The 24,796-nt window shown below is 39.5% G+C and overlaps 4 protein-coding genes across 6 annotated transcripts; 3 read left to right on the top strand and 1 right to left on the bottom strand.

Annotated features, from left to right (window-relative positions):
* The first annotated feature begins 10,574 nt into the window (after positions 1-10,574).
* On the top strand, positions 10,575-11,875 carry LOC149712128 (uncharacterized). The gene is made up of 3 exons (XM_089855968.1): positions 10,575-10,939; positions 11,033-11,351; positions 11,418-11,875. The coding sequence occupies exons 1-3, from the start codon at positions 10,718-10,720 to the stop codon at positions 11,873-11,875; spliced, it is 999 nt and encodes a 332-aa protein (XP_089712094.1). The 5' UTR covers positions 10,575-10,717.
* LOC149712127 (uncharacterized) lies at positions 11,669-13,862 on the top strand. 3 transcript variants are annotated; one of them, XM_089856024.1, is made up of 6 exons: positions 11,669-12,801; positions 12,958-13,217; positions 13,318-13,358; positions 13,431-13,529; positions 13,589-13,687; positions 13,753-13,862. In XM_089856024.1, the coding sequence occupies exons 2-6, from the start codon at positions 13,037-13,039 to the stop codon at positions 13,780-13,782; spliced, it is 450 nt and encodes a 149-aa protein (XP_089712150.1). In that variant the 5' UTR covers positions 11,669-12,801; positions 12,958-13,036; the 3' UTR covers positions 13,783-13,862. The 3 variants fall into 3 exon arrangements, with proteins under 3 accessions (XP_089712150.1, XP_089712149.1, XP_089712148.1); XM_089856023.1 differs by having other exon boundaries at positions 12,910-13,217; XM_089856022.1 differs by having other exon boundaries at positions 11,669-13,217.
* Positions 13,863-14,417: 555 nt separating this feature from the next.
* Positions 14,418-15,245, top strand: LOC149712126 (uncharacterized). Its single transcript, XM_089855967.1, has 5 exons — positions 14,418-14,598; positions 14,670-14,710; positions 14,775-14,876; positions 14,946-15,047; positions 15,110-15,245. The coding sequence occupies exons 1-5, from the start codon at positions 14,418-14,420 to the stop codon at positions 15,122-15,124; spliced, it is 441 nt and encodes a 146-aa protein (XP_089712093.1). The 3' UTR covers positions 15,125-15,245.
* A 662-nt stretch (positions 15,246-15,907) lies between these two features.
* LOC149712125 (uncharacterized) lies at positions 15,908-23,045 on the bottom strand. Its single transcript, XM_089860712.1, has 2 exons — positions 21,345-23,045; positions 15,908-16,810 (listed from the first exon to the last, which is right to left on the bottom strand). Exon 1 carries the CDS (start codon positions 22,974-22,976, stop codon positions 22,464-22,466), a length of 513 nt encoding a protein of 170 aa, XP_089716838.1. The 5' UTR covers positions 22,977-23,045; the 3' UTR covers positions 15,908-16,810; positions 21,345-22,463.
* Positions 23,046-24,796: the final 1,751 nt, after the last annotated feature.

Below are 24,796 nucleotides of genomic sequence, written 5' to 3'. Positions count from 1 at the left end.
TGACACAAACCTTCGTGCTGTATTAGGACGACTGCAAAACTCAGGCGTCACGTTGAATTTGAAGAAATGCCAATTCTCTGTAAATCGTATCAAGTTTGTGGGACATGTTATCGACAAAAATGGAATCAGCCCGGACGAGGAAAAGGTTCAAGCAATTACGAATTTTCCGGAACCGAAGGATCCCACGGAACTAAGAAGATTCCTGGGTCTTGCAAACTATTTGGGGAAGTTTATCCCAAGGATGGCCGACATCATTCAACCATTAAATGCACTTTTAAGCACGAAGAATAGCTGGTTTTGGGGCGTCTCACAATCTAACGCCTACCAGGAAGTTAAGACCATCCTCGCATCGAAGCCTGTGTTGTCACTATATGATCCAAAACTGAAAACCATAGTATCAGCGGACGCATCATCATATGGCATCGGCGCCGTTCTCCGTCAAGAACAAGAGAACAAGCAATTGAAGGTCGTCGCCTACGCTTCCAAGACGTTAAGTCCAGCGGAGGTACGGTACGCCCAAATAGAGAAGGAGGCCTTAGCCATGGCATGGGCGTGCGAGCGATTTCAAGATTACATCTTGGGACTTCAAATTTTGATCGAGACCGATCATAAGCCACTCGTAGCCATAATGCAAACCAAGGCACTTGACGACCTGTCACCTAGACTACAACGACTACGTATCCGTCTAATGCGATATGACTATACTGTTTATTATACGCCAGGAAAAGACTTAATCATAGCAGATGTCTTATCAAGAGGCCCGTTACCAGAAACCGGTAATGCTGAGCTAGAAGAAGAAATCACAGCACATATTCAGTTGGTTACGGCTTCCATTCCTGTATCTGACGAAAGATTGGCTGAAGTCTGGAGAGCACAAAAGCAAGACGATACCTGCAAAACGTTGACGAAGTATTCGGAATCGAGTTGGCCAAAACCGAGGGAACTAAACCAAGAGCTGACTAAATATTATCCATACCGTGATGAGATCTCCGTCCAGCAAGATATTCTGATGAAAGGATCCAGAATAATAATACCAAGCGAAATGCGACAAGACGTTTTGGATAGAATACACGAGGGCCATCAGGGCATAACAAAATGTCGAGCTAGAGCAAGATCTACAGTTTGGTGGCCAGGACTGTCGAAGCAAATAGAAGAAACTGTAAAGAAATGTACAGCATACACGAAAGAAATCACAAACCGACACGAACCACTCTCTCCGAGCGAATTCCCAGACCGTCCCTGGCAAATAGTGGCAATGGACCTTTTCTACCTAGAGAAACAGTGGTATCTCTTGGTAACAGACTTCTACTCTCGCTATTTCGAAGTTCGAAAGCTCAATGACTTAACATCAGCTGCTATCATCAATCACGTGAAATCAATATTCGCCACGCATGGAATCCCCGAGCAAGTCAGGAGCGACAACGGACCACAATTTCAAAATAAACTACTATCAACTTTCACCGCTTCCGCAAGGGAATTTGGATTCCAGCACGTGACGTCAAGCCCGAATTTCCCGCAAAGTAACGGATTTGTAGAAGCAGCCGTGAAAATCATAAAGCAGACCTTGAAAAAGAGCAAGGACCCGAATTTGGCACTTCTAGCATATCGGTCGACACCGTTAGCCAACGGATATAGTCCAGCGGAATTATTGATGGGCAGAAAACTCCGAACAACCCTACCCATATCGAACAAGGAGCTGTTGCCACAAATACCGCCGTTTCATATTGTCCTCAAACGTGAAGAGAAACGTAGGCAGAGACAGAAGGAAGACTATGATCGCCGTCACAGGGTGAAACCATTGCAATCACTTTCGAGAGGAGAGAGAGTGTGGGTCACAGATCTAAGAGTACAAGGGACCGTACAAGACCAAACGTCTGAGCCCCTATCATACCTAATCCAAACGCACAATGGTTTGCTAAGAAGAAATCGATTTCACTTGGTACCAATGCCAAAAGAACCGGAGGATGGAACCCGTCACATACTACATCCCACTGGAGTTAAAGAGATGTGCCTAAACCACGCCGTTCAGTATCCTGTTGCACCTACCATCTCAACGGAAGCTACTAATGCAGAACCAACCATCTCAACGGAAGCTACTAATACAGAACCAACGATAGTCGGCGATCAGAATTCAATTCCAGATCCATTGACGAATAATCTACCGACCGAACCATCAACTTGTCAGAATGAAGCACTTGACCCTGCAAGAGTTTCGGATGCCAGGAGAAACGAACACACAGCAATAATACACACCAGAAGTGGCCGCCAAGTGAAACAAACTGCTAGACTTAATTTGTAATTAATTAGCTAAAATCATTACTGTAAAGTAGTTGTAAATATTGAATTGTAATGTAGGAATTTAACTTATGGGAGAGGATGTGTTATCAGCTTATGATCAGCCCGCTTGATAAGGTTAAAGTCTACTGATAAGAACTATATAAATATCGTACCCTCCCATTATCAGTTTGGTTGTTAATTTAAGTCCCGTAGAGGCAAATACAGACGCGCATAAATAATGCAATAAAGTTTACGTTTTATACAAATTTAAAGGTGTTAAAGTTCATAACACAACAGGGACTATTTGGCCTCGGGACTGTTTGGTCTCGGGACTGTTTGGTCTCGTGATTATTTGGTCACCTAATTAGTTGCCTCCTTTTCCAAAGCAATGGTCCCAATAATTCGTTGCCACCTTTTCCAAAACAATGGTTCTGATAATTCTTTGCCACCTTTTCCAAAATATTCTCCTATTAATTAGTTGCCACCTTTTCCAAAATATTCTCCTATTAATTAGTTGCCACCTTTTCCTAAATATTCTCTTATTAATTAGCTGCCACCATTTCCAAAATATTCTCCTATTAATTAGCTGCCACCTTTTCCAAAATATTCTCCTAATAATTAGCTGCCACCTTTTCCAAAATATTCTCCTATTGATTAGCTGCCACCTTTTCCAAAATATTCTCGTATTAATTAGCTGCCACCTTTTCCAAAATATTCTCCTATTAATTAGCTGCCACCTTTTCCAAAATATTCTCCTATTAATTAGCTGCCACCTTTTCCAAAATATTCTCCTATTAATTAGCTGCCACCTTTTCCAAAATATTCTCCTATTAATTAGCTGCCACCTTTTCCAAAATATTCTCCTATTAATTAGCTGCCACCTTTTCCAAAACATTATCCTTCTAATTAGCTGCCACCTTTTCCAAAATATTCTCCTAATAGTTAGCTGCCGCCTATTCCAAAATATTCTCCAATTAATTAGCTGCCACCTTTTCCAAAATATTCTCCTATTAATTTCTGACACCTTTTCCAAATATTTCTATTATTGCTAATTAATTGTTCGTGGTAAGAGGCGGGCTTTTAATACTCATATAAATAATCTTCTTACCTCCAAAGAAGGTTGGGTTGGATTAGGTCCCGAGACCCATTTGTCCCGAGACCCAATTATCTCGAGGCCCATTGTCCCCAGACACATTTGTCCCCAGACCCATTTGTCCCGAGACCCATTTGTCCCGAGACACATTTGTCCCGAGACACATTTGTCCCGAGACCCATTTGTCCCGAGACCCAATTGTCCCGAGACCCAATTGTCCCGAGACCCAATTGTCCCGAGACCCATTTGTCCCGAGACCAAAACGGCGAGACCAAATCGGCAAGACCATAACGGCGAGACCAAATTGTCGCGGACCGCCCAAGCGGTCATCGTAGTCCTTGGAAAATACTTTAGGGTTATTTGAAAGGATATAAGGGTTATTTCAAATACTATATACGTTTTAAATACGTCTTGAGATAGTGGAAAGCAAGTACAATAATGAAATAGATAGACAGCTCGCCGTTAGTCTGTGTTCACTTACGTTATTCGTGAGCAACGTTTGCCAGTTCGTAAAACAGCTAGTGGTCGTCATACCAAAATTAATTTAGCCGCAACTTTTAAAACTGATAGTTCTCAAAACATACGTGTTATCAAATCTTATCTTTCAATATGTATTTTAGAGATTTTGCCACTGTAGACTTTTTCACCTTTGACCTCGTAATGTTTATCTAGTGATAAGCTTAAACTATAAAAGCAACGGTAGTAAAACCAACAGGGTAGTCTTTGTACAAGTCGTAAATAATGACGCTTAATAAACTATACTTATTAATGAGATCCGTCTTAGTTTAAAGTCCTGACAACCGCGAAGTCGCGAGTACGCTAACATTTCAGAAGTGGGGTAAGAAAACCCAAACGCGAATGAAATTAGGAATCAGTCGGTATAGAATGTGTCCGGTAAATACGAGTTTAGTCGGTACGTTTGTTCGGTAACCAGTTCGGTAATTACGGGACATATCGCAACCTGTCAATGTGCAGTGGAAACAACATGAGGAGAAACGAATGAAGAAGAAGGGTCCATCGAAAGGAATACGAACCAGTGCAAGACTAGCGGAGAAGAATAAGATTGGTATTCCAGCCTTGAGTAAGACATCGTTTAAGTCTGTACAGGTTAAGAACAATCTTAAAGAAATTCGCAAGTCCAAGAAGGTTAAACATCCTAACGTCACGAAGCCCGACCCAAGCCAACCTCAGTCAAGCTTACAACCAAATTCAAGTTCTCAAGACATTAACGACGACTATTCAAGTAAATCAAATCTATCCACGCAGTTCGAAGAATTATCCAATAACGAATTAGACATAGAACAACGGGCTTACCAGCCAACGCCAAGAGATACGCCTAAAAGTCTTGCTCACGTTATTTTCAACAACGAAGTGATGGCTCAAGGACCACCACCAACTGGATTCGTTGCGATGGCGGATTTCGAGAAAGCCATGCAAGTAGCGGTCACCACTGCAGTACAACAAGCCTTAGCAGCAGTCATGACCACCCAACAAGGTCAACAAAATCAAGTTCCGATGCCACCGCCACCAACTCCAGTTCAACAACCATGGAATGAAGCAAACAAGTTAATCCCAGTATTTGATCCTGAGGTGGCCCCTCAGCAGTCTATGGAAACGTGGCTAGCGAAGGTAGATGAAATCGCGAACGCCTATTCCTGGTCGGAAAAAACCACAATCAGTCACGCTCTATCGAAGCTTGAAGGCAATGCAAGGGTATGGTATGATGGACTCGCCACGGTCAATCATAGCTGGGTAGATTGGAAGAGCTTGCTTAAGGAATGGTTCCCCGCAACAAAGTCGATGCAGAGACTCTATCGAGAAATGGAACACCGAACCAGACGGAAGGGAGAAACGTTTGAGGCCTACTACCATGACAAGATTGCGAAGGCTCGTCTTTGCAACCTTTCGGAGTCAGATATGGTGGAGTACCTAATTACGGGATTGATGGATGACCAACTTATTACCTCTCTGAGTGTTAGAGAGTACGCAAATCCTCAAGAACTTCTACGATTTGTCAAGCAGATGGAAGAACGTCTCCGTCTCACCTCAAGCGCAAGAACAGGAAGGACCCAGGATAGGACTCAAGATAAATCTTATCTAACAAGATACCAAAATGGAGATAAACCTACAGAAGTTAACCATCAACGCAATCAGACGAGATTTCAAAAAGGTCCCAGCTCATCACGAAAGCCGAAATTCAATTCCAATGGAGAACCGCTCTGTTTTAATTGCTTAGAATATGGCCATTTCGCCAAAGACTGCTCTCAACCGTCAAGAAAGCCTCGTTGCAATCATTGTTCAAAGATCACTCATGAGTCCAGGAATTGCCCAAGCAGAGGATCCGCTCCGAGAAGTCAGCATGACGGGATAAACCATAATCTCTGCATCGAAAATCGGCAATCGGACCATGATAAGAATGAGAAATACTTCTTCGAGGTAACTCTGGATAGCAAGAAAATTCACGCTTATCTGGACCAAGGTAGTAAATGTGTGACTATCAGAGAAACAGATGCTCGAAACTTGAAATTCTCCTATGAAGAACCTCCGGCAGGATGTATCATTAATGGATATGGGGCTGGAGTTGTCAAACCCATAGGAAGATTCAAGGCCCATTTAAAAGTTGATCAAGCCGACGCCTCGGTTGAAGTTTTCATCGTTCCAGACGCAACCCAAAGTATCCCATTGATGATCGGGCAACCTTTCACGGAACAACCGCATGTCACATTAATCAGGAGGCGAAACACAGTAAGGCTCTTCAACGAGAAAAATGATGACGGCGACGACGACGATTGCCTACGTAAAATCAACATTCCGGAGTTACCAAAACCACCGCTAAATCTTTGGGCCACCAGAGCTACTGTCATCCCGCCGAATTACATCGGTTTCGTTGATATGTATACCAACGAAACACGGGAAACGAGCCAAGAATTATTTCTCGATAGCCAAATGAGATTTCATCCGGGTCAAGAACACTGTATACCTCGCAGTATAATCATGGTAGACAAGGCTGGGTACACTACAATCCCGATTATCAACGTGTCAGAGCACGATCTCTTCATCAGCTCGGGTCAGAAATTCAGTCGAGCCGAAGCTTGTCGAGAGACGGAGTCGCAAAACTTAACCGTTCTCTTCAGAGATGTCAAGACTGTCAAGCCCATTCACCCAGAAGATGTTAACATTGGTCCCGACGTCTCCAAAGAAGAACAAGAAACTCTTGTAAGGCTCCTAAACGAGTATAGAGACTGTTTCGCGGAAAACCTCGGGGAACTGGGAAGAACAAACCAGGCAACCGCTCGGATTGAAGTCGAATCGTCAACGCCAATTACCTTCAGGCCATATCGATTGTCTCACGCAGAACGACAGAGAGTTCGAGAGAAGGTCAACGAATTGAAGGAAGCTGGGATCGTGGTCGACTCAAATTCGCAATACGCCAGTCCCATTCTAATCGTAAAGAAGAAAAACGGGGAGGAGAGGATCTGCATTGATTATCGAGCACTAAACAAGATAACCAAGAGGGAACCCTTCCCGATGCCGTTGATAGAAGATCAGCTGGAAAGACTGAAAGGGAATAAATACTTCACGACACTAGACTTGGCATCAGGCTATTATCAAATCCCAGTTGACCACGAGTCCCGAAGCAAAACTGCGTTTATTACTCCTGATGGTCATTACGAATTCTGCTCGATGCCGTTCGGGCTAACGAATGGGCCGGCCATTTTCCAACGGATGATAAACGGAGTTTTGGGACCGTTACGTTACACCATCGCAATGGCTTACATGGACGACGTTTTAGTTCCCTCAAGCGACGTCTCAATGGGATTGAAACACTTACGGCAAATCTTAGATGTCCTGAGAAGAGCCAACTTAACCCTGAACCCGAAGAAATGCTTTTTCTTAAGTAAAGATATCGAGTATCTCGGTTACGAAGTTAGCGAGAATGGAATCAAGCCTGGACTAAAGAAGATAAACTGCGTGAAGAACTTTCCCCGTCCAAGTAACGTTCACGACTTACGAAGATTCCTTGGACTAGCCAGTTACTTTAGAAGATTCCTTGCGAAATTCTCCATTAAAGCTGTGCCTCTTACGTCACTTTTGAGGAAGAATGTATCTTGGAGATGGGACGAGGATCAGGAAAAGGCCTTCAATAATCTAAAGGAAGAATTATCGAGACGACCAGTCTTAGAGCTTTTTCAATTTGGAGCTCCCACCGAAGTCCACACCGACGCCTGCCAGAAAGGTTTAGCTGCAATCCTCTTTCAAAAAGCTAACGATCAAAAACTTCATCCAGTCAGTTATGCGAGCCGAGCGACTACCGTCGACGAACAGAAATACCACTCTTATGAACTGGAAACACTTGCTATTGTATGGGCACTCGAGAAGTTCCGCACGTATTTGATTGGAGTAAAGTTCACGATCGTTACGGATTGTAACTCTGTTCGCAACGCACTTTCCAAGAAGAATCTAGTCCCAAGGATTGGCAGGTGGTGGCTGAAACTGCAGGACTACCAGTTCGAGATCATTCATCGACCTGGAACGAAGATGGCTCATGTCGACGCATTGAGCCGAGCGCCAGTCGATTCTCCGGAAGAAACAGAATCTTCCGATGGGTTGGAAATTCTAAATACTCACATTTCGTTCGAAGATTGGCTTACGACGGCTCAGATGGAAGATCCGAAGATTAGCAAGATTAAGGATCAACTCACAAAAAGCGATGATTTGACACTCGAGGATCTCGACGTACAGCGAAATTATGTCCTGAAACACGGTCGACTCTTTCGCCGTACACAAGATAATAAAGAACAGATGGTATGGGTCGTTCCTAAACTTATGCGATGGCGAGTGGTCAAGAAACATCACGATGATATCGGCCATTTTGCCTTGGATAAAACTCTCACCAAGTTGAAAGAAAATTACTGGTTCCCGAGTATGAAGCAATATGTCAAGCAATACATATCGGCCTGTCTCGAATGTATTTATCGGAAAACCCCGTCTGGTCGCAAACCTGGATTTCTTCATTCAATCGAGAAAATTGGAGAACCATTCCATACAGTTCATCTGGATCATTTGGGACCATTCATTCGCAGTCAGAAAGGAAATTGCCATCTCATAGTAGCTGTCGACGGCTTTACCAAGTTTACACTTTTGAGACCAGTGCGCACTACGGGTATGAACCAAGCCACCAAATTTCTGGAGGACATTGTTGGAATCTTTGGCTCACCCATAAGAGTAATCACGGACCAAGGGACAGCATTTACGGGACATCAATTTGAATCCTTTTGTAACCATTCGAATATCCGACATATCAAAAACGCAACTGCAGTACCCAGAGGAAATGGGCAAGTAGAGCGGTTTAATCGTTCAATAACCCCAGCTCTAGCTTCTCTCTGTGAACGTGAAGATGAAAGAGATTGGGACCGCCATGTACATCAGGTACAATGGGGTTTAAATAACACCTTCAGCAGAGCCACTGGTAGCACGCCGTTTGGACTATTGTTCAATTATTCATCCCGCCATCCTACTGGTGACCCAACAACGGACGCAGTCAGAGAAACGTTCGATGAGGGCATTATGAACCGTCGAAAAGAAGCGATAGATAGAATTCGTCAAGATCAAGAGAATCAGCGTCGCAGATATAACTCTAAAAGAATCGAAGCAGAAGATTATCAACCTGGAGATCTGGTAGTAGTACGTTCGGAAGCACCAGCTACTGGAGAACCTAGAAAAACCAGAAGGAAGTACCGAGGACCATACATCGTGACTAGGAAGCTAAATTACGATCGTTATCAAATCGAGGATTTACCGGATGCACCACGGAATCAGAAGTTCTATAGAAATGTGACTTCCGTCGACAAGCTGAAGAGATTTCAGATCCTGGATAACTCAGAAGATTCAATGGACTCCAGTAACGAAGATCTAGACCCCCTTGCAAATTCAAAACAACAAGATCGTCAAGGTTCAAGTCCAAGAAACACCAGTACCAAAGCTATCACAGACGTGACTACTGTTCCGACAATGGCCATAGCACACAGACCACCGGTGCCGTCCTTCTCCCAGAACACGATACGAGACAGTGATGACTACGAGGGCCGAGTGCAGCAGACCAGATCCCGACGAACGCTTAAGCCTCCCAAGTACCTTAAGGACTATATACTCCCTAGTTAAAACTTGATACGGATTGTTAAATATTATGACTGACTTTTAATGTATAACGACTTAAGTTTAAAATTGTATGTACTATTTAATTGTATTAAGATTAATGTTTAGTTATTACATAAGTATATAATCAACCAGGTGGTAGATTTTAAAGGATGGCCGAATGTTATCAAATCTTATCTTTCAATATGTATTTTAGAGATTTTGCCACTGTAGACTTTTTCACCTTTGACCTCGTAATGTTTATCTAGTGATAAGCTTAAACTATAAAAGCAACGGTAGTAAAACCAACAGGGTAGTCTTTGTACAAGTCGTAAATAATGACGCTTAATAAACTATACTTATTAATGAGATCCGTCTTAGTTTAAAGTCCTGACAACCGCGAAGTCGCGAGTACGCTAACATTCGTTATTATATCAAAGGCTTTTTTTAATGTATTTTATTCAAATTTTAATGATCGATTTATTAATCATTTTGGGTCGTCGATAGAAAAACTGGGAACCAATGGATGGTCGCATAGTAAGTGTAGACGCAGAACCGAAAATCATGATGAAAGATTAAGTTTCATCCTTCATTTTCAAAATCAAAGAGTGGCATAAAATTAATACCATAATTACCCCTTTATGGTACTTATGTTAATACTCAGTCCTCACACGTGCTCTTTCGACAATAATTCAAAATTTCATGATGATATATTTTGGGCAAATTCAGAATCTTTTTTTGGTAATCGTAATTCCGATTCTAAAATGACGACTACTCCGGATAATTCTTTATTTGGAGTAGACATCATTCCAGCAAAGGAATTACAATTATCAACAAATCATTCAGAATCTGTAGATTCTTCAGATGACGAAGGTAGCCCACCCAAGAAAAAAAAAATCTTCATTCGTTCCCGAATCATTGGCGTTAGATTCTCAGTGCCATTCTTCGGTAGAACCCGAATTTGTTTATTCAGAATTTCAAGACGATACGTCATTTACCCTTAATTCGCAAAAGCATTTGCTTGGAGATTAAAATTCGACAGTCCTGGACATGACAATTGAAGCTGTATACCAAAAAAGGCCCTTTTATAGGCCACACTAAATATTACCAGGAGTTCCTGATATTAAGGTTTCGCCTCAAAGTGTATCGTTGTTATCGGGACTCAACTACCAGAAAGGTTCTTCTTGGCACGGAAGTCCGTGGAAGAACGCTATGGGAAAGAGTCCTGGAGCTCATTTCAAAACCTTCATGGAGAAGAGGAAAAGAAAGAGAGAAGTTGACAGGAAGAAAGAAGACATTCCAAAAGAGAAACGCAGAAAAGTGATGACCACTCTATTACCAGTTGAAAAAGACTATGGACCTAAAGCGGATACGGTGCCATTAACTCTGGACCAGTTTGAGGCAAAGAAAGCCAGTAGACTGGTGAATTTTCAGGTAGGTCAATTTGGTCAACAAGGATCCTAAAGCTTTGGTGGCGTATATGTTTCACGTAAATGTAATATTTCATGTATACTACGTATTCTACAGGTTACAATTTCTGAACAAATTGAAATAGAAAAGATATCCCGCGGTCAACACGCAAACCCCGTCTATGTCGCGCACAGAGAGCATCGCCTTACTGCCTCCACTTTCGGCCTTTGCATGAAACGTAAAGCGACCACATCGTGTCACAACCTTGTCAAGACCATACTGTATAAGCAAACGTTTTCATCAGAGTGTACGGAATACGGAAAAACCAACGAAACTGTGGCAATTAGATGTTTCATGGACAAAACGGGCTATTTTGTTAGACCAAGCGGTCTGTACGTTGACTTGAAACACGGATACCTAGCAGCGAGTCCTGATGGTATGTTAATTTTTAAGGAATATTTGTTGGTCAGCGGGTTTTTAAAAATATGTCTCGGTTTTACAGGCGTCATAGACGATGAACAAGCTTTGGTTGAAGTGAAAACGGCACCATCAGCAATAGGCCTAAACTTAACTGAGGCCATAAAAAAACAAAAAATAAAATTTTTAAACCTAACAACCGATGAGGACGGGAAAACCAACGTTACACTGAAGAGATCACACGCCTACTTTTATCAAATTCAGGGGCAATTAAATATCGCTGATAGAAACAAGTGTTTCTTCGTTGTGTACATAGACGAAAATAACCCAATTTTTGTGGAAGATATAGAGAGAGATGGGCATTTATGGCAAAACGTAATGCTTCCTAAACTTTGTGCTTTTTTTAACGATTGCCTTTTGCCTGAAATTCTGGACCCACAAATTCCGAAAGGTCAGATTTGTAAAGATCCGCTTTACATAATCGAGGCCCAAAATAAACTGAAACTAAAGAAAGAAGCCTCTAAAAGTGATAAAAAGTTGTGAAGTGAAATATCGGGTGTGACGTTTACCTAGACGCGGCTCGAATAATACACATTGAATTATTTTTATTCATATATTACTGAAACTTGTTCAACTTCAAGTTAGGATCTGCAAGTATACCAAATTATATTTTTATTTCGTTTGAATCACAGATCGATGAATCAGCGAAAGTAGTGCTTCAATTTCTCTCTTCTTATATCGTCTAAACATGCAGGATGCTCTATATAGTATAGTAATTTAGCTTCTCGTTTATTGTAGTAAAACTACTTTCGCTATTCTTGAAAATTAGACGGAAGAAAGATACTGAATCTATTGATGTTTAGATAAGGCTCCGACGAGCGGGACAACCGGACAAAAGGTGGCCGTGCCCTAAGGGTATGGGGTTGTTAAGAGCTCCCTTTTTAGCCATATCGTAGTATACGATAGGCTCTTAGTTTGACCCGAGCCGTAGTACCTTGATTCAAGGTTTGCACCGAGTCTTCTTGGTGACCAGAACCTCGGAGAATATCTAAGAATTGTGGCTATCGGTTTGTCTAGAATATTTTATCAGTTATCAGTTATCACCTGCACTAACTCGATGGAAATCCCGTTTTAAAAGGAGAAATGAAATTTGCTTTAATCTAAGAAAGTTTTCAAGACGAATAAGGCTTTTGTATTCAATTTAGTTTAGTTTAATCGCCTTATTGTTCGTAATATTTTATCACCTTTTATCTCGAAAAAATATTAGGAACATTCTAGACAATATTAATCGTTATTGAAAACAATTCTAGAGCTTTTAGAGATCATTTGTTTCACACGCAGTTTGCTATATTCCCAGTGAAGTTATCAATGAAGGTCTGTCACTCAACTCCAACTGAATGTGAAGTTTCAAAAAACATAAAATCTAATCAACTTCAGTGACATCAAGTATATTATCTAAAGTTTAAAAGGTAACATTGATCTTCATCCTACTAAAGGTGTTCGTCACCGAGTTAAATTTGGAAAAGGTGACGATAATTCACTAGAGTTACAACTTCTAGTTAATTTATTTCCGCCAGAATAATTCAAAAACAATAGTGACATTATCAAAATTTTCAAACGTTTAGGCAACGTCAGCGTTTAAAATCCTTTAAAAGGGAAAATTTCCATAAAGAAAAGTTTAGTTAACTCCGATTTTCGATCACCATGAAACTCGCAATTTGCGCGATGTTCTTCCCGATGATAATACTAACCGTCGTAAGCATCACGCCCGGATTGTCATTTCAAAATTGTAGTAGAACAGACGGTACTCCATTCGACCGCAGGGATCAACGCATTTTGACAAACGATGGTGCCCTCCACTTTAACAGACTTTGCGATAACAACAGTAAGTTTGAACTCAAACAGTTAATTCAAATTTTCCTTCGAAGAGAACTACCACTTCCTGCGCATAAGTCTGTAATTCTAAAATAATGAGTATCCCTTAGAATTAAATCGATGCTTGGATACATTGAAAAATAAGATCTTGGTAAGTGTGAACTAAACATTTTAGCAGACATATGTTAATTAAGAAATACTAATTTGTCCACTTAACGAGCAGGATCAGTATCCTGAAACCGACACCTGTTGCTTGGACGATTATGATCTGGAAAGAGATTTCAATGGGAGGTGCCCTAAACCGATTTATCGTGTAGAAAATGTAAGTCAAAAATTAATTTCCAAGTAACTAAAATTTAATAACTAAAACATTCCTGGCAGACTAAAGCAGGATATAGGCCAATATTTTGCTGCATCCTTCAAGTAATCGACGTCATTCCAAGAGGTCAACGCCAAGCCATCCTAAATGACGTTCATTATGTATGTAATCGTAACTCTTTGCGAAAGTTAGGAAACGATTTTTAAAACTTATATAATTATTTAAGGAATGCCAAAGGAAATACATCGGAGGTTAGTGTAATATACCCACTCTAATGTAATAGAATCGACTTCAATGTACAACTTGGAAATAAAGAATTTTTAAAAAGTTATAAAATTGTGTTTTAATTAGCTTGATATTATAGTTCCATGACTGAATTGGATAACCTGCGTCAAATTTAAAAAAAAAACTTCAAAATCGGTTTATTTTAATACCTGAATGGGCAATTTATTCTCGATAATGTAAAATTTAAAATAGATCTAAATTGCAGTATTGTTCAGAATCTTTTATCACCTTTTATGTGAATTTACGATAGAAAAACAAGACAATTTTACATTCTAATGGCTTGTAACGCGCTTCAGGCATTTAGTCGTCTCTACAGCAAACTCGGAATCAAACTGAATTTTCAATATTTTCAGATCAATTAATCCAAAGTCATAAAAACATGCTAAAGTTTCGAGATCTTCATCCTTATAATAAGCATTCGAATTTTTAAAAATCGTCGATGTATTAGTGGTTCTAACTTCTAGTTAATTAACTTCTGCCACAATAATTCAAAAACAATGGTGCCATTATAAATATTTTAAACTTTAAGGCAACGTAGGCGTTAAAATCCTTTAAAAGCAAATTTTCCATAAAGAAACCTTCAGTTAACTCCAAAAGGCGTTCACCATGAAACTCGCAACTCGCGCTCTGTTTTTCGCTATGATAACGTTAGCTGTCGGTGAGAAATTGAGTATGCCAAGCATTCTTCGGTGTAATAAAACGGACGGTACTACATTCGGCCTAACAGACAGCAGCATTTTGGGATCGGACAATTACAGACTATTTTACAGACTATGCGATAACAAAAGTAAGTTTCCTTCGAATGTTCTCGTCTATATTCCGAGTATTTGTAATTCTAAAATAATGTGTATCCCTTAGAATTGGAACTATGCTTGGAGACATTGAAAAATAAGATCTTGGTTAGTATGAACTAAATCTTTTAGCAGATATGTTAATTAAGTAACTTGTCCACTTAACTTGCAGGAATCGCATCCTGAAGCCGATACCTTATGCTTGGAAAATTATGATCTCGAACGATATCATTTCGATGGAAAGTGCCCTAAACCGTTTCATAAGAAAAAAAATGTAAGTTCAAAAAAAAAACAAAAAAAAACTAATGACTAAGTTTTAATAATCGCGAATATTTCCGCGCAGCCTCTTAGGCTGGAAAATAGCCCAATATTTTGTTGCATCCTTAATGCAATTGACGTAATACCAAGGGATCAACGCAATTCCCTCCTGAATAACGTTCATTATGTAAGTAAACGTTGGTTTCTGCGAAAGACGCCTTTTAACAACTAATTGTACCATTATTTTAGGATTGTCAAAAGTAATACATCAGAGGTATACACACTCTAACGTAAAACATGGAAATAATTTTTTTGGAAAAGTTACGAAATTGTGTTTCAAATTGTTTATATGTGCTTGAAATTATGGTTTCCCGATAATTAAAGTTTGAAAACTGAAATATAAATTTGTATTTATTTCATTTTTATACCACTATTGTAAATATATATTTTATCAAGTTTTATGTCGACGAAAAAACTATACCATCAAAGACTATATTGCGTATTAATTGAGCGAGAACAATTTGTACGGCGCATTATTTAGCAGTGTTCGCTATATCCCCAGTGAAATTGTTAATATTCTAGTGACGTTTTATTATTCAGTTTAAATAAGTAGTCTTATTATTTTAACATAAATTAAAAAACTGAAGCACGCAATAAGAATTTTAACGACCAAATAAGTCATCCTTCATTATTTATATTATTAAAAAAATGTCGTACTGTTTCCCAATGTTTTAATTGCTTCGGGTTAAATACATTAAATTATAGGGAATGAATATTGGATTCAACATACGGATATTAAAGAAAGTACTTAAATCGCAAATCTTTAAATTTTTAAGATTATTTCCCGATCTAAACAAATATCGGAACAAATTTTAACTTATACCGTGGCAGCGTGGCGGCGAAATAAATCACCTCGATCTGTTGATGGTCTTTTATAAGTTATTATCCTTAATTATTGAAAACCAAACGGCTCATAGTTTTCAAATGCGTATTTTATTTAATTTTAATTTCTTCGAGATAAATACATTACATAAATCCTCCATAAGTTATAACAGGAATGTATGGAGGGGTTGGAATGGCTAAGGTCAAATCCTAATCGGCGTGAAATGATCTTGGAAACAACTGGCGTGGCTAAATTTACGCTAGTGACGTCATAGCCTGACGTAAAAATCGTATTTACCACTTAAATTATTTTCATTCATTCATTGGCTGCCAAAAAAACTTGTTTGCTATAATTCTCCACCCTCTACCCTAGGTCCTCTGCCTAGGCTGAGAGAATCGAATATGAACGCGAACGGCGGCGAATCAGCGCATTTAACTTTAAAAAATCTAAAAGGTCACTTCTGCCATGTCTTTTTTAACGATTCATGACATTTTTCGTCTTCGGTAGACAGCTAAACAGACGTAGGGGAAGGAGCTACACTTCTGAAGAAAAAAACAAAAGGACTCGCCTTATGTTTCCACCATCAAAGGTACAACGAGAGCCCCCTTAGCCATTCCAGCCCCTCCATACATTCCTGGTTATAAATTTATTATCTCAATAATGGGCATTACTGCAAGAACGATAACATTTTAAGAATATTTCTCCATATCAAAGTAAATCGGAGAAATATTGAATTACCTTAATAACTTCCTTGACTTATGCGTCCATTTTTATTTCTTTTAATCGGTGCATTACTTGGGTAAGACAACATACAAATGGATCGTACCGTTTTACGCCTGCCTCTTTAGGGGAAAAAATTTCACGAAGAAAAAATACGCTCTATTCATTATTAGTCAATTTCAAAATGTTTGTGCCTTATATTTATATAATATATATATTTTTGTTCAGAGCTCCAATAATTTAAATAATATTCAACTTGCTTGATCCGTGATTACACCGGTACATTTGCAAGTTCCTCCGTCGTGGCTACCGGTTGACAGCTTATATGTGCAGTTTTTGCCATTTTTCTGCTTTATAAAAAAATGAAATATTTGTCAAATATCATATTTGTTTCAATGATACGTAACTGAAACCCAAATCAAGGATCTTATAAACACCGCAGAGAGTAGGATTGTATATCAATGTCATTTTAAATATCAAGGCACTTTTTAATTACCAAGTTAATGGCTACCACTCCCTTAGATCACACTACATAATGGATTTCGGATGTATTAGGATGGGGTTTTTTTTTAATGTAACCTCATGCCTTGTGGAAGGTAAGAGATGGGAATCTATAATTAGTATTTATACATATCCATGATTTTAGACAGCCCCTACTCCACAGCTAACATTACTTACAAGAAAATAGAATTTGAAAGTCTCAAAGCATATGTCTATTATCAAAAATAAATAGGGGAAACTGTCGGACTCTCTCCTTTGTCTGTGACATGCATTTGGAGGGGTGAATGCATACTCGCGAAATCTGTTTCATTCCCCTCGCCTATTCACCACGTACCTAAGCTAATTTGTGACACTGCGCGTGAAGAAATGGTGCGGTTTTATTTAACATTAGCTGCTTTTGATTGAGGCTAACCGTGGGCACTGCAGTTTATCGCCACAATTTAATTTGATGATGTACATGATTGTATTAATTTAGTTTGCTAATATTGATGTTATTTCCTAGTATTAAAACGTTTTAGCTTATAATGACAACCCAGGGTCTAAGTTTAAACGAAATTCTAAAGGATTTTAACGACGAGTTTTTTGAATTAAATGATGATTTCGAGAACATCTGCGGCATTTTAATTTAATTTCGGCGTGCTAAAGTTTTAAACAAACTTTAACCTCGTTGAAACGCGAAAATAACACTAAAGAAAATAGAACAGAGCGCGGAGGTTGTGACTCTTCCTTGAGATACGCCTATGCCAAATTCTCCCGTTTGGTGGCGTACGAGCGTTATTTTCGGGAAGAATGACATCATCAATTACAAATCTGATTGACTGATACCATTTTAAACACCTCTCGCGCGCTTGAGAGTCTCGAAATGCATGTCAAGCTAAGGCAAAGGCAGAAAAATATGGCAGTCCGACACTTTCCCCTATTTATTTTTGCTATTATAAAATAGAAAGAGAAATAGTAAAAAAATAGTATAATAATACACAATTATCACCCTTTTGATGGAAGAGACGACTTAATTTATCCTCAAAAGATCCCCCTTATTCCCAAACCCATTTTCTTCGTTTATTTCCTTTAATAAAACTAGTTTAATTTGAAAGTGATTTAAAATCATTTCCAATATATCGAAAAAAAATTATCAGTTTTGACTAAGGTCCTTTGCTAGCTAGCTGCTAACTATAATTACTCTGAGCAGGAGTTCATAATAACAAGAAGTACGAAACTGGTTAAAAAGCCCGTAAGAACAAAGTTTCGCCGTAAAGCTCAGCGGATTCATACACCGCTTAACTCCCAAAGAAATAGTTACCCCCATTTTTTACCGCCCACGCGCATTAACTTACACACTTCCGGTTTAGCTTACCGCCGTATTTGCAAATTAATTTGTACAAGTTCATGGCTACTTTCTTTTCTTTAATTGAATACGGAGTTGCGTCCACTGGTGTGCAAGGCTCCACTTCTGATTTACTTCGGTTCGGCGGAGTAGTTACTCCGCTTTTCTGCAAGGCTTCAATTCTGATTTACTTTGGTATGTCTCATCTACCACAGTTAGCACGACGATGGAGAAGAACGTGGCGTAAGTTTTGAAGTTCATGGTGCGCGATCGGCTTGCAGTGCATGAACTGAAGATCTCCATGGGATACAATTGCTTTTAAAAGGGGTTTCAAAAAGTCCCATTTTCATAATGGCCTTATTGTTCATATCGGAATCAAATTACTTTCGATATTAAGTGTAATGTCTTCTATCTATCACATATTGAAGGTGATAAAATATTTTAGACAATACCTCGATAAAAGCAATTTGAATTTTCCATCATTGAGAATTCTCAATTGCCCATTGTCATTGTCACTCGCCTCTTAACGATCATTTTATAATAAAATCGATATCATCGGGTATAATTGCGGAAATGTTTAAGTTCCTCTAGAATTTGAAGGATGAATTAGGTACACCATAAGAAAATAATATATAGGGAGCTATATATTATTTTCTTATGGGTACATTAAGAAAACATTACTATATTACTGACGAGTGATAAATTCGCTGATAAATCCTACATATCGTACACCGAGGTGACAATGTTTATTTCTCAAGTATGATATCCTATTTGTTAACTGGACTGATATTTGCAATGAAGAATTACACCAGTTCGTTACGTTAAAAATTATCTTTATCGTGAAAATGATAATAAATACGATCATCATGATCTTAATGCGCGGAAATATGGTCATGGTATGCACTGGAAAAACGGGGGGGGGGGTTTCATCTATAGTTTTGAGTCTACAGGATTTGATTATCTAACAGATAGTTTTCACACACGGAGAATTCATACCATTATGATTTACACCAGGAAGCCGGGCTATCTGGAGGACAAAAGCAGACGGGTTTTTTTCCGCCAGATAGCCCGGCCTCCTGGTGTAAATGGTATGAATCCTCCATGTGTGAAAACTATCTATTGCTTCAAATTAACTTTGGAAAACATTAATTAAGATTGGCCTAACCGTGGTAACACGAGTGATACGAAGCCAATAATGATTTCAAGAATAACAAACTGATCTATCTTAAACATTTCCGCAATTATAACCGATGATATCGATTTTATTATAAAATGATCGTTAAGAGGCGGGTGACAATGACAATGGGCAATTGAGAATTCTCAATGATGGAAAATTCAAATTTCTTTTATCGAGGTATTGTCTAAAATATTTCATCACCTTTAATATAGATAGTGAGAAGACATTACGAATAATATCGAAAGAAATTTGATTCAGTAATTTTATTCCGCCAAGAACAATAAGACCATTATGAAAATTGCACTTTTTGAAATATCGTCAACGTTAAAACCCTCTTTAAAAGCAATTGTATCCCATGAAGATCTTTAGTTCATGCACTGCAAGCCGATCGCCCACCATGAACTTCAAAACTTGCGCCACGTTCTTCGCCATCATCGTGCTTACTGTGGTAGAGGAGACTTACCAAAGTAAATTAGAAATGGAGCCATGTATGAGAGAGGACGGAACTACGGCTTTCCAAAGTAAATTAGAAATGGAGCCATGTATGAGAGAGGACGGAACTACGGCTTTCCAAACTAAATTAGAAATGGAGCCATGTATGAGAGAGGACGGAACTACGGCTTTCCAAACTAAATTAGAAATGGAGCCATGTATGAGAGAGGACGGAACTACGGCTTTCCAAACTAAATTAGAAATGGAGCCATGTATGAGAGAGGACGGAACTACGGCTTTCCAAACTAAATTAGAAATGGAGCCATGTATGAGAGAGGACGGAACTACGGCTTTCCAAACTAAATTAAAAATGGAGCCATGTATGAGAGAGGACGGAACTACGGCTTTCCAAACTAAATTAGAAATGGAGGCATGTATGAGAGAGGACGGAACTACGGCTTTCCAAACTAAATTAGAAATGGAGGCATGTATGAGAGAGGACGGAACTACGGCTTTCCAAACTAAATTAGAAATGGAGCCATGTATGAGAGAGGACGGAACTACGGCTTTCCAAACTAAATTAGAAGTGGAGCCATCCAAACCAGCGGAGGTAACATGCGTAAAAGAGGTCGTAACTACGCCGACCAAAGAAGCGGAGGAAACTACTCCGCCGACCAAAAAAGCGGAGGCAACTACTCCGCCGACCAAAAAAGCGGAGGCAAGTACTCCGCCGAACCGACGTGAACCAGAGCCGTGCAAACCAGCGAACGGAACTTCGTATTCTACTGACGAAATGAAAGTAGCCTCGGACTTGCACAAATTATTTTGCGAATACGGCGGTAAGCAGAAACTAACATACTCGGATGCACTATAGTTAGCAGCTAGCAAAGGACCTTAGTCAAAAACTGAGAAATTTCTGTCAAGCCCATTTTTTTTTTCAACATATTAGAAATGATTATTAATCACCTTCAAAACAAACGAAGAAAATGGGTTTGGGAATAATGGGAATCATTCAAGAATAAAATAACCCGCCCCTTCCATCAAAAGGGCGAAAATTGTGTAATAATAATTTTTTTTAATAATTATCTTTCTATTTAATTATAGACATCTGCTTTATAGATTTAAAATTTTACACTGCTGTAAGTATAATGTTAGCTGTGGAGTATATGGGCTGACTAAAACCATGGATATTGTATAAATACTAAGTATTATCTCTTACCTTCCATAAGGCAAGAGGTTACATCCAATCAAAAAACGATTCTTACCCATTTGGTAAAGCCATTATGTAGTCTTACCTAAGGGAGCGGTAGCCATTAACTTCGTAATTAAAAAGTGAACTGATATTTCAAACGACATTGATATACAATCCTAATCTCTGCAGTGTTTATATGATCCTTGATTTGAGTTTCAGTTACGTATCATTAAAACGAATATGAAGATAATTTACAAATATTCAATTATTTTTTCACAAGCGATGGGACATGAAAGACAAAAGTAATTGCCTACAAAATGCGACAACCGGTAGCGAGGACGGAGGAACTTGTGAAAGTACCGGTGTAATCACGGATCAGGCAAGTTGATGATTATTTAAATTATTTGAGCACTCAACAAATAATACGCATTTTGAAGTTGACTAATATTGAATAGCGCGAATTTTTTCTTCGTGAAATTTTCTCGTAAATAGGCAGGCGGTAGAAGGCACGATCCATTACTATGTTGTGTTGCCGAATCAATGCGCCACATTACAGAAGATTTCACTAAAGAATATGTAATCAAAGACTTGAATAAGCGTTGTGTTTGTTTGTTAACGCAAGTAAAGTAATTTCTTGATAGTTCAAAAGCAGATTAATACTTTATTAATATCTTACTCGCTTGGTTAAAACTATAACGCTTGTCGTACTGTACTGTCCTAATCCTCACTCCGAAGTGCCCCCTCTTCCTTCTCCCTAACCATCTGGTCTCCTATCTTGCCAATCTCCTGTTGCCCTCTCGGGTCAGCCCTAGCAAACAGATATTGGCGCGTTATACAATTTTATATACTTCAATACCTTCCCCCCTAACAATTTTTTTTTTAAGTTATAACATTGTTATAACTGTACATAATTAATTGTTACTTAAAACATATTGTAAAATTGTAACTTTTCATTTAAACATTTCGCTAAATTACAACATTGTCAAAAACACTTCGGTAAAATACGACATTGTCAATACATTAAATTAAATTAAGACATTATTATGTGGAACATTTTGAGATTCTTTAGTTCATAGTCCAAATCTCTCCGGTGGCCGCTTGATTCGGATTGGCCTGGCAACGCTCTGAGGCTCCCTAGTATCTGATAGTTGTACACGACTTTTAGGTACATCACTGGCGTTGGACGTCAAAGTGATTGGAACCAGTCTGGGAAATAAGGATATTTTTTAAACTAGTCCTTGGGACCAGTGACCCCCCTAGTGTCCTAAATAATAAACTGGTCTCCGGAGTGGTCCCAACCTTTGTTCTCCTATAGATTTGCAATTAATAAACTGGTCTCGAGGACCAGTAACCCCCACTTTTTGAATTAAAAAACTAGTCCAAGCAATTAATAAACTGGTTTTGGACCAGAGGAAGTGTGCTATTTCCCAGACTGATTGGAACTGTAGTGGACTTCATGGTGAAAGGCACTGTAGTGGATCTCTTGGTAACAGGAACTGTAGTGGATTTGTTGTTGTCCGCCAACACTGGATCTTTGTTTGGATTTTGGCTTGACATATTGGCTGAGGCGGTTTCCAGCTGGGCAGTGATATGTCTCCGTGGATGTCGTGGGGTAAAAGTCAAATAACTCTCTTTAGGTAGTGTAGTAGTCTTATGATTTCTCTTATTGGTCACGATTGACTCTGGTTGGTATTGTGGGGACGTCGTATCCTTCTCTTGTTGTAGTCTAATTTGATTAAAGTGTCTTCTCCAAATTCCTTTAGGTGTGTCAATTTGATACATCATCTCCCCTAGCTTCTTTATAATGGTGCCGTGTATCCATTTCGGTCCTCCTCCATAACATCTGGTTGTGACTGTGTCGTTGACTTCATATTGTTTTATGGCCATACTTGGGTCATTGATTTCCCGACGATTCTTCGAATTTTCTGATGTTGACGTGAATATGATGGGATTACATACATCCCATCATATTCATCCCATATGTAAGGATGTTTCTACCAAACATCATTTCGGCCGGTGATTTCCCGGATTTGTTGGGTGTGCGGCGATAATTACTTAATATTTTGCATAAGCGTGCCTCTAAGGAACCCTGTTTGTATGTGTTTAGTCCCTTATTGATCACATCAATTTCATGCGATGTGTCTCCCGTGATTTTCTTCAAACTTGTCTTTATAGCGCGTACACTCCTTTCTGCCTGGCCATTAGACGATGGATGATACGGCGCGGTTGTTAAATGATTTATCCCGTTACATAGTGAAATCTCGGAATTCTTGACTCGAGAAACAAGTTCCATTGTCCGTTACCAATGTCGGCATGATTCCATAACGGGCGATAAGTTGTCTTAAGTTTTGAATGACCGCTGCGCTGGATGTAGATTTATTTACATCGAGTTCCATCCACTTTGTATGAGAATCTACGGTCACGAGGATGTATTTATTTTCTATGGGGCCAGCAAAATCACAATGTACCCTTCTCCATGGTTCATCTGTTGTTGGCCATGGTTTGAACTTTGCTGGTGGCATAGGTGCGTGGTCCTGACATCGGCTACAACTCTTCGCCGCATTTTCCAAGTCTGTATCTATGTTTGGCCACCATACTTTGGACCTGGCAGTAGCCTTCATCGCAGCTATTCCTTGGTGCGTGCTATGCAACTCCATGATTATTTCCTTTCGGTGTTTCGCCGGGATAATAACCCTGTTTCCCATGAGTAGAATTTCGTCAATGTTGGACAGGTTTTCCCTTCTATGGTAGTAACCGTGTATCTCTGCATCCAGTTTTGATTTTTGTGGCCATCCATCCATCTGATAAGTAATTGCGTATTTCTTGGAGAATAGGATCCATTTTGGTAGTATCGGCCAAAGTTTTGATCGATATAGGGGAGTTGTCTAAAGACGTAACCAGAAACACATACTCCGCGGGCAATGGTGTCGCGGATACTGGCTTCACAGGTAATGGAAGTCGACTTAATGCATCAGCGTTCGCATTGTTCAGTCCCTTTTTGTAACGCAATTCGTAGGTGTATGCTGACAGCTGTATAGCCCATCGTTGAAGTCTCGCGGCTGCTAGGGCCGGAATTGTTCTGTTAGCAGCGAGTATATGTATGAGTGGCTGGTGATCGGTGTAAAGATAAAATTTCCGTCCATAAATGTAATCCTTAAATTTCATGACTCCAAATATGATGGCTAACGCTTCCCTTTCCAACTGAGAGTAGTTCTTTTCGCCTTTGTCAGACTCCTGGACGCAAAGGCAATTGGCTTCTCTCCTCCTTTCTCTGCGTGGGATATGACTGCTCCAATACCCCACGGTGACGCATCACATGCGAGATGGACTGCCTTGTTAAGATCGTAGTGGGTTAACATGTTAGAAGTCTTCAAAGCTTGCTTGGCGTCGTAAAATGCCTGACGTTGTTTATTTCCCCATGTCCATTTTGTCTTCTTGTGAAATAGGTCATACTGTGGAGCTAACTTCGTTGCAGTGTTAGGAATAAACTTGGCATAATACATAAGTAGCCCAACAAAGGATCGTAGTTGTTCCTCCAATCTTTGTTTGGTGGGGCTGTTCGTTAATTTGCCCCCCCCCCATTTATTTTTCAACTTGAGTGTAAACTATAGTGGCGCAAGCAAAATAAATGGTGGCGCACTGCAGCGCAAGAAGAGCGCAATCGTTTGCCTACATTACCTTCCTCCTATCTTTGGGTGGAGGGGCCA

This window comes from Phalangium opilio, unplaced genomic scaffold (assembly GCF_054372755.1).
Source record: "Phalangium opilio isolate 3A_F unplaced genomic scaffold, DU_Popi_V2 ptg000011l_1, whole genome shotgun sequence".
NCBI classification, from domain to species: domain Eukaryota; kingdom Metazoa; phylum Arthropoda; class Arachnida; order Opiliones; family Phalangiidae; genus Phalangium; species Phalangium opilio.
Note: the sequence above shows the minus strand (reverse complement) of the source record. Positions and strands in the feature narration are given on the sequence as shown.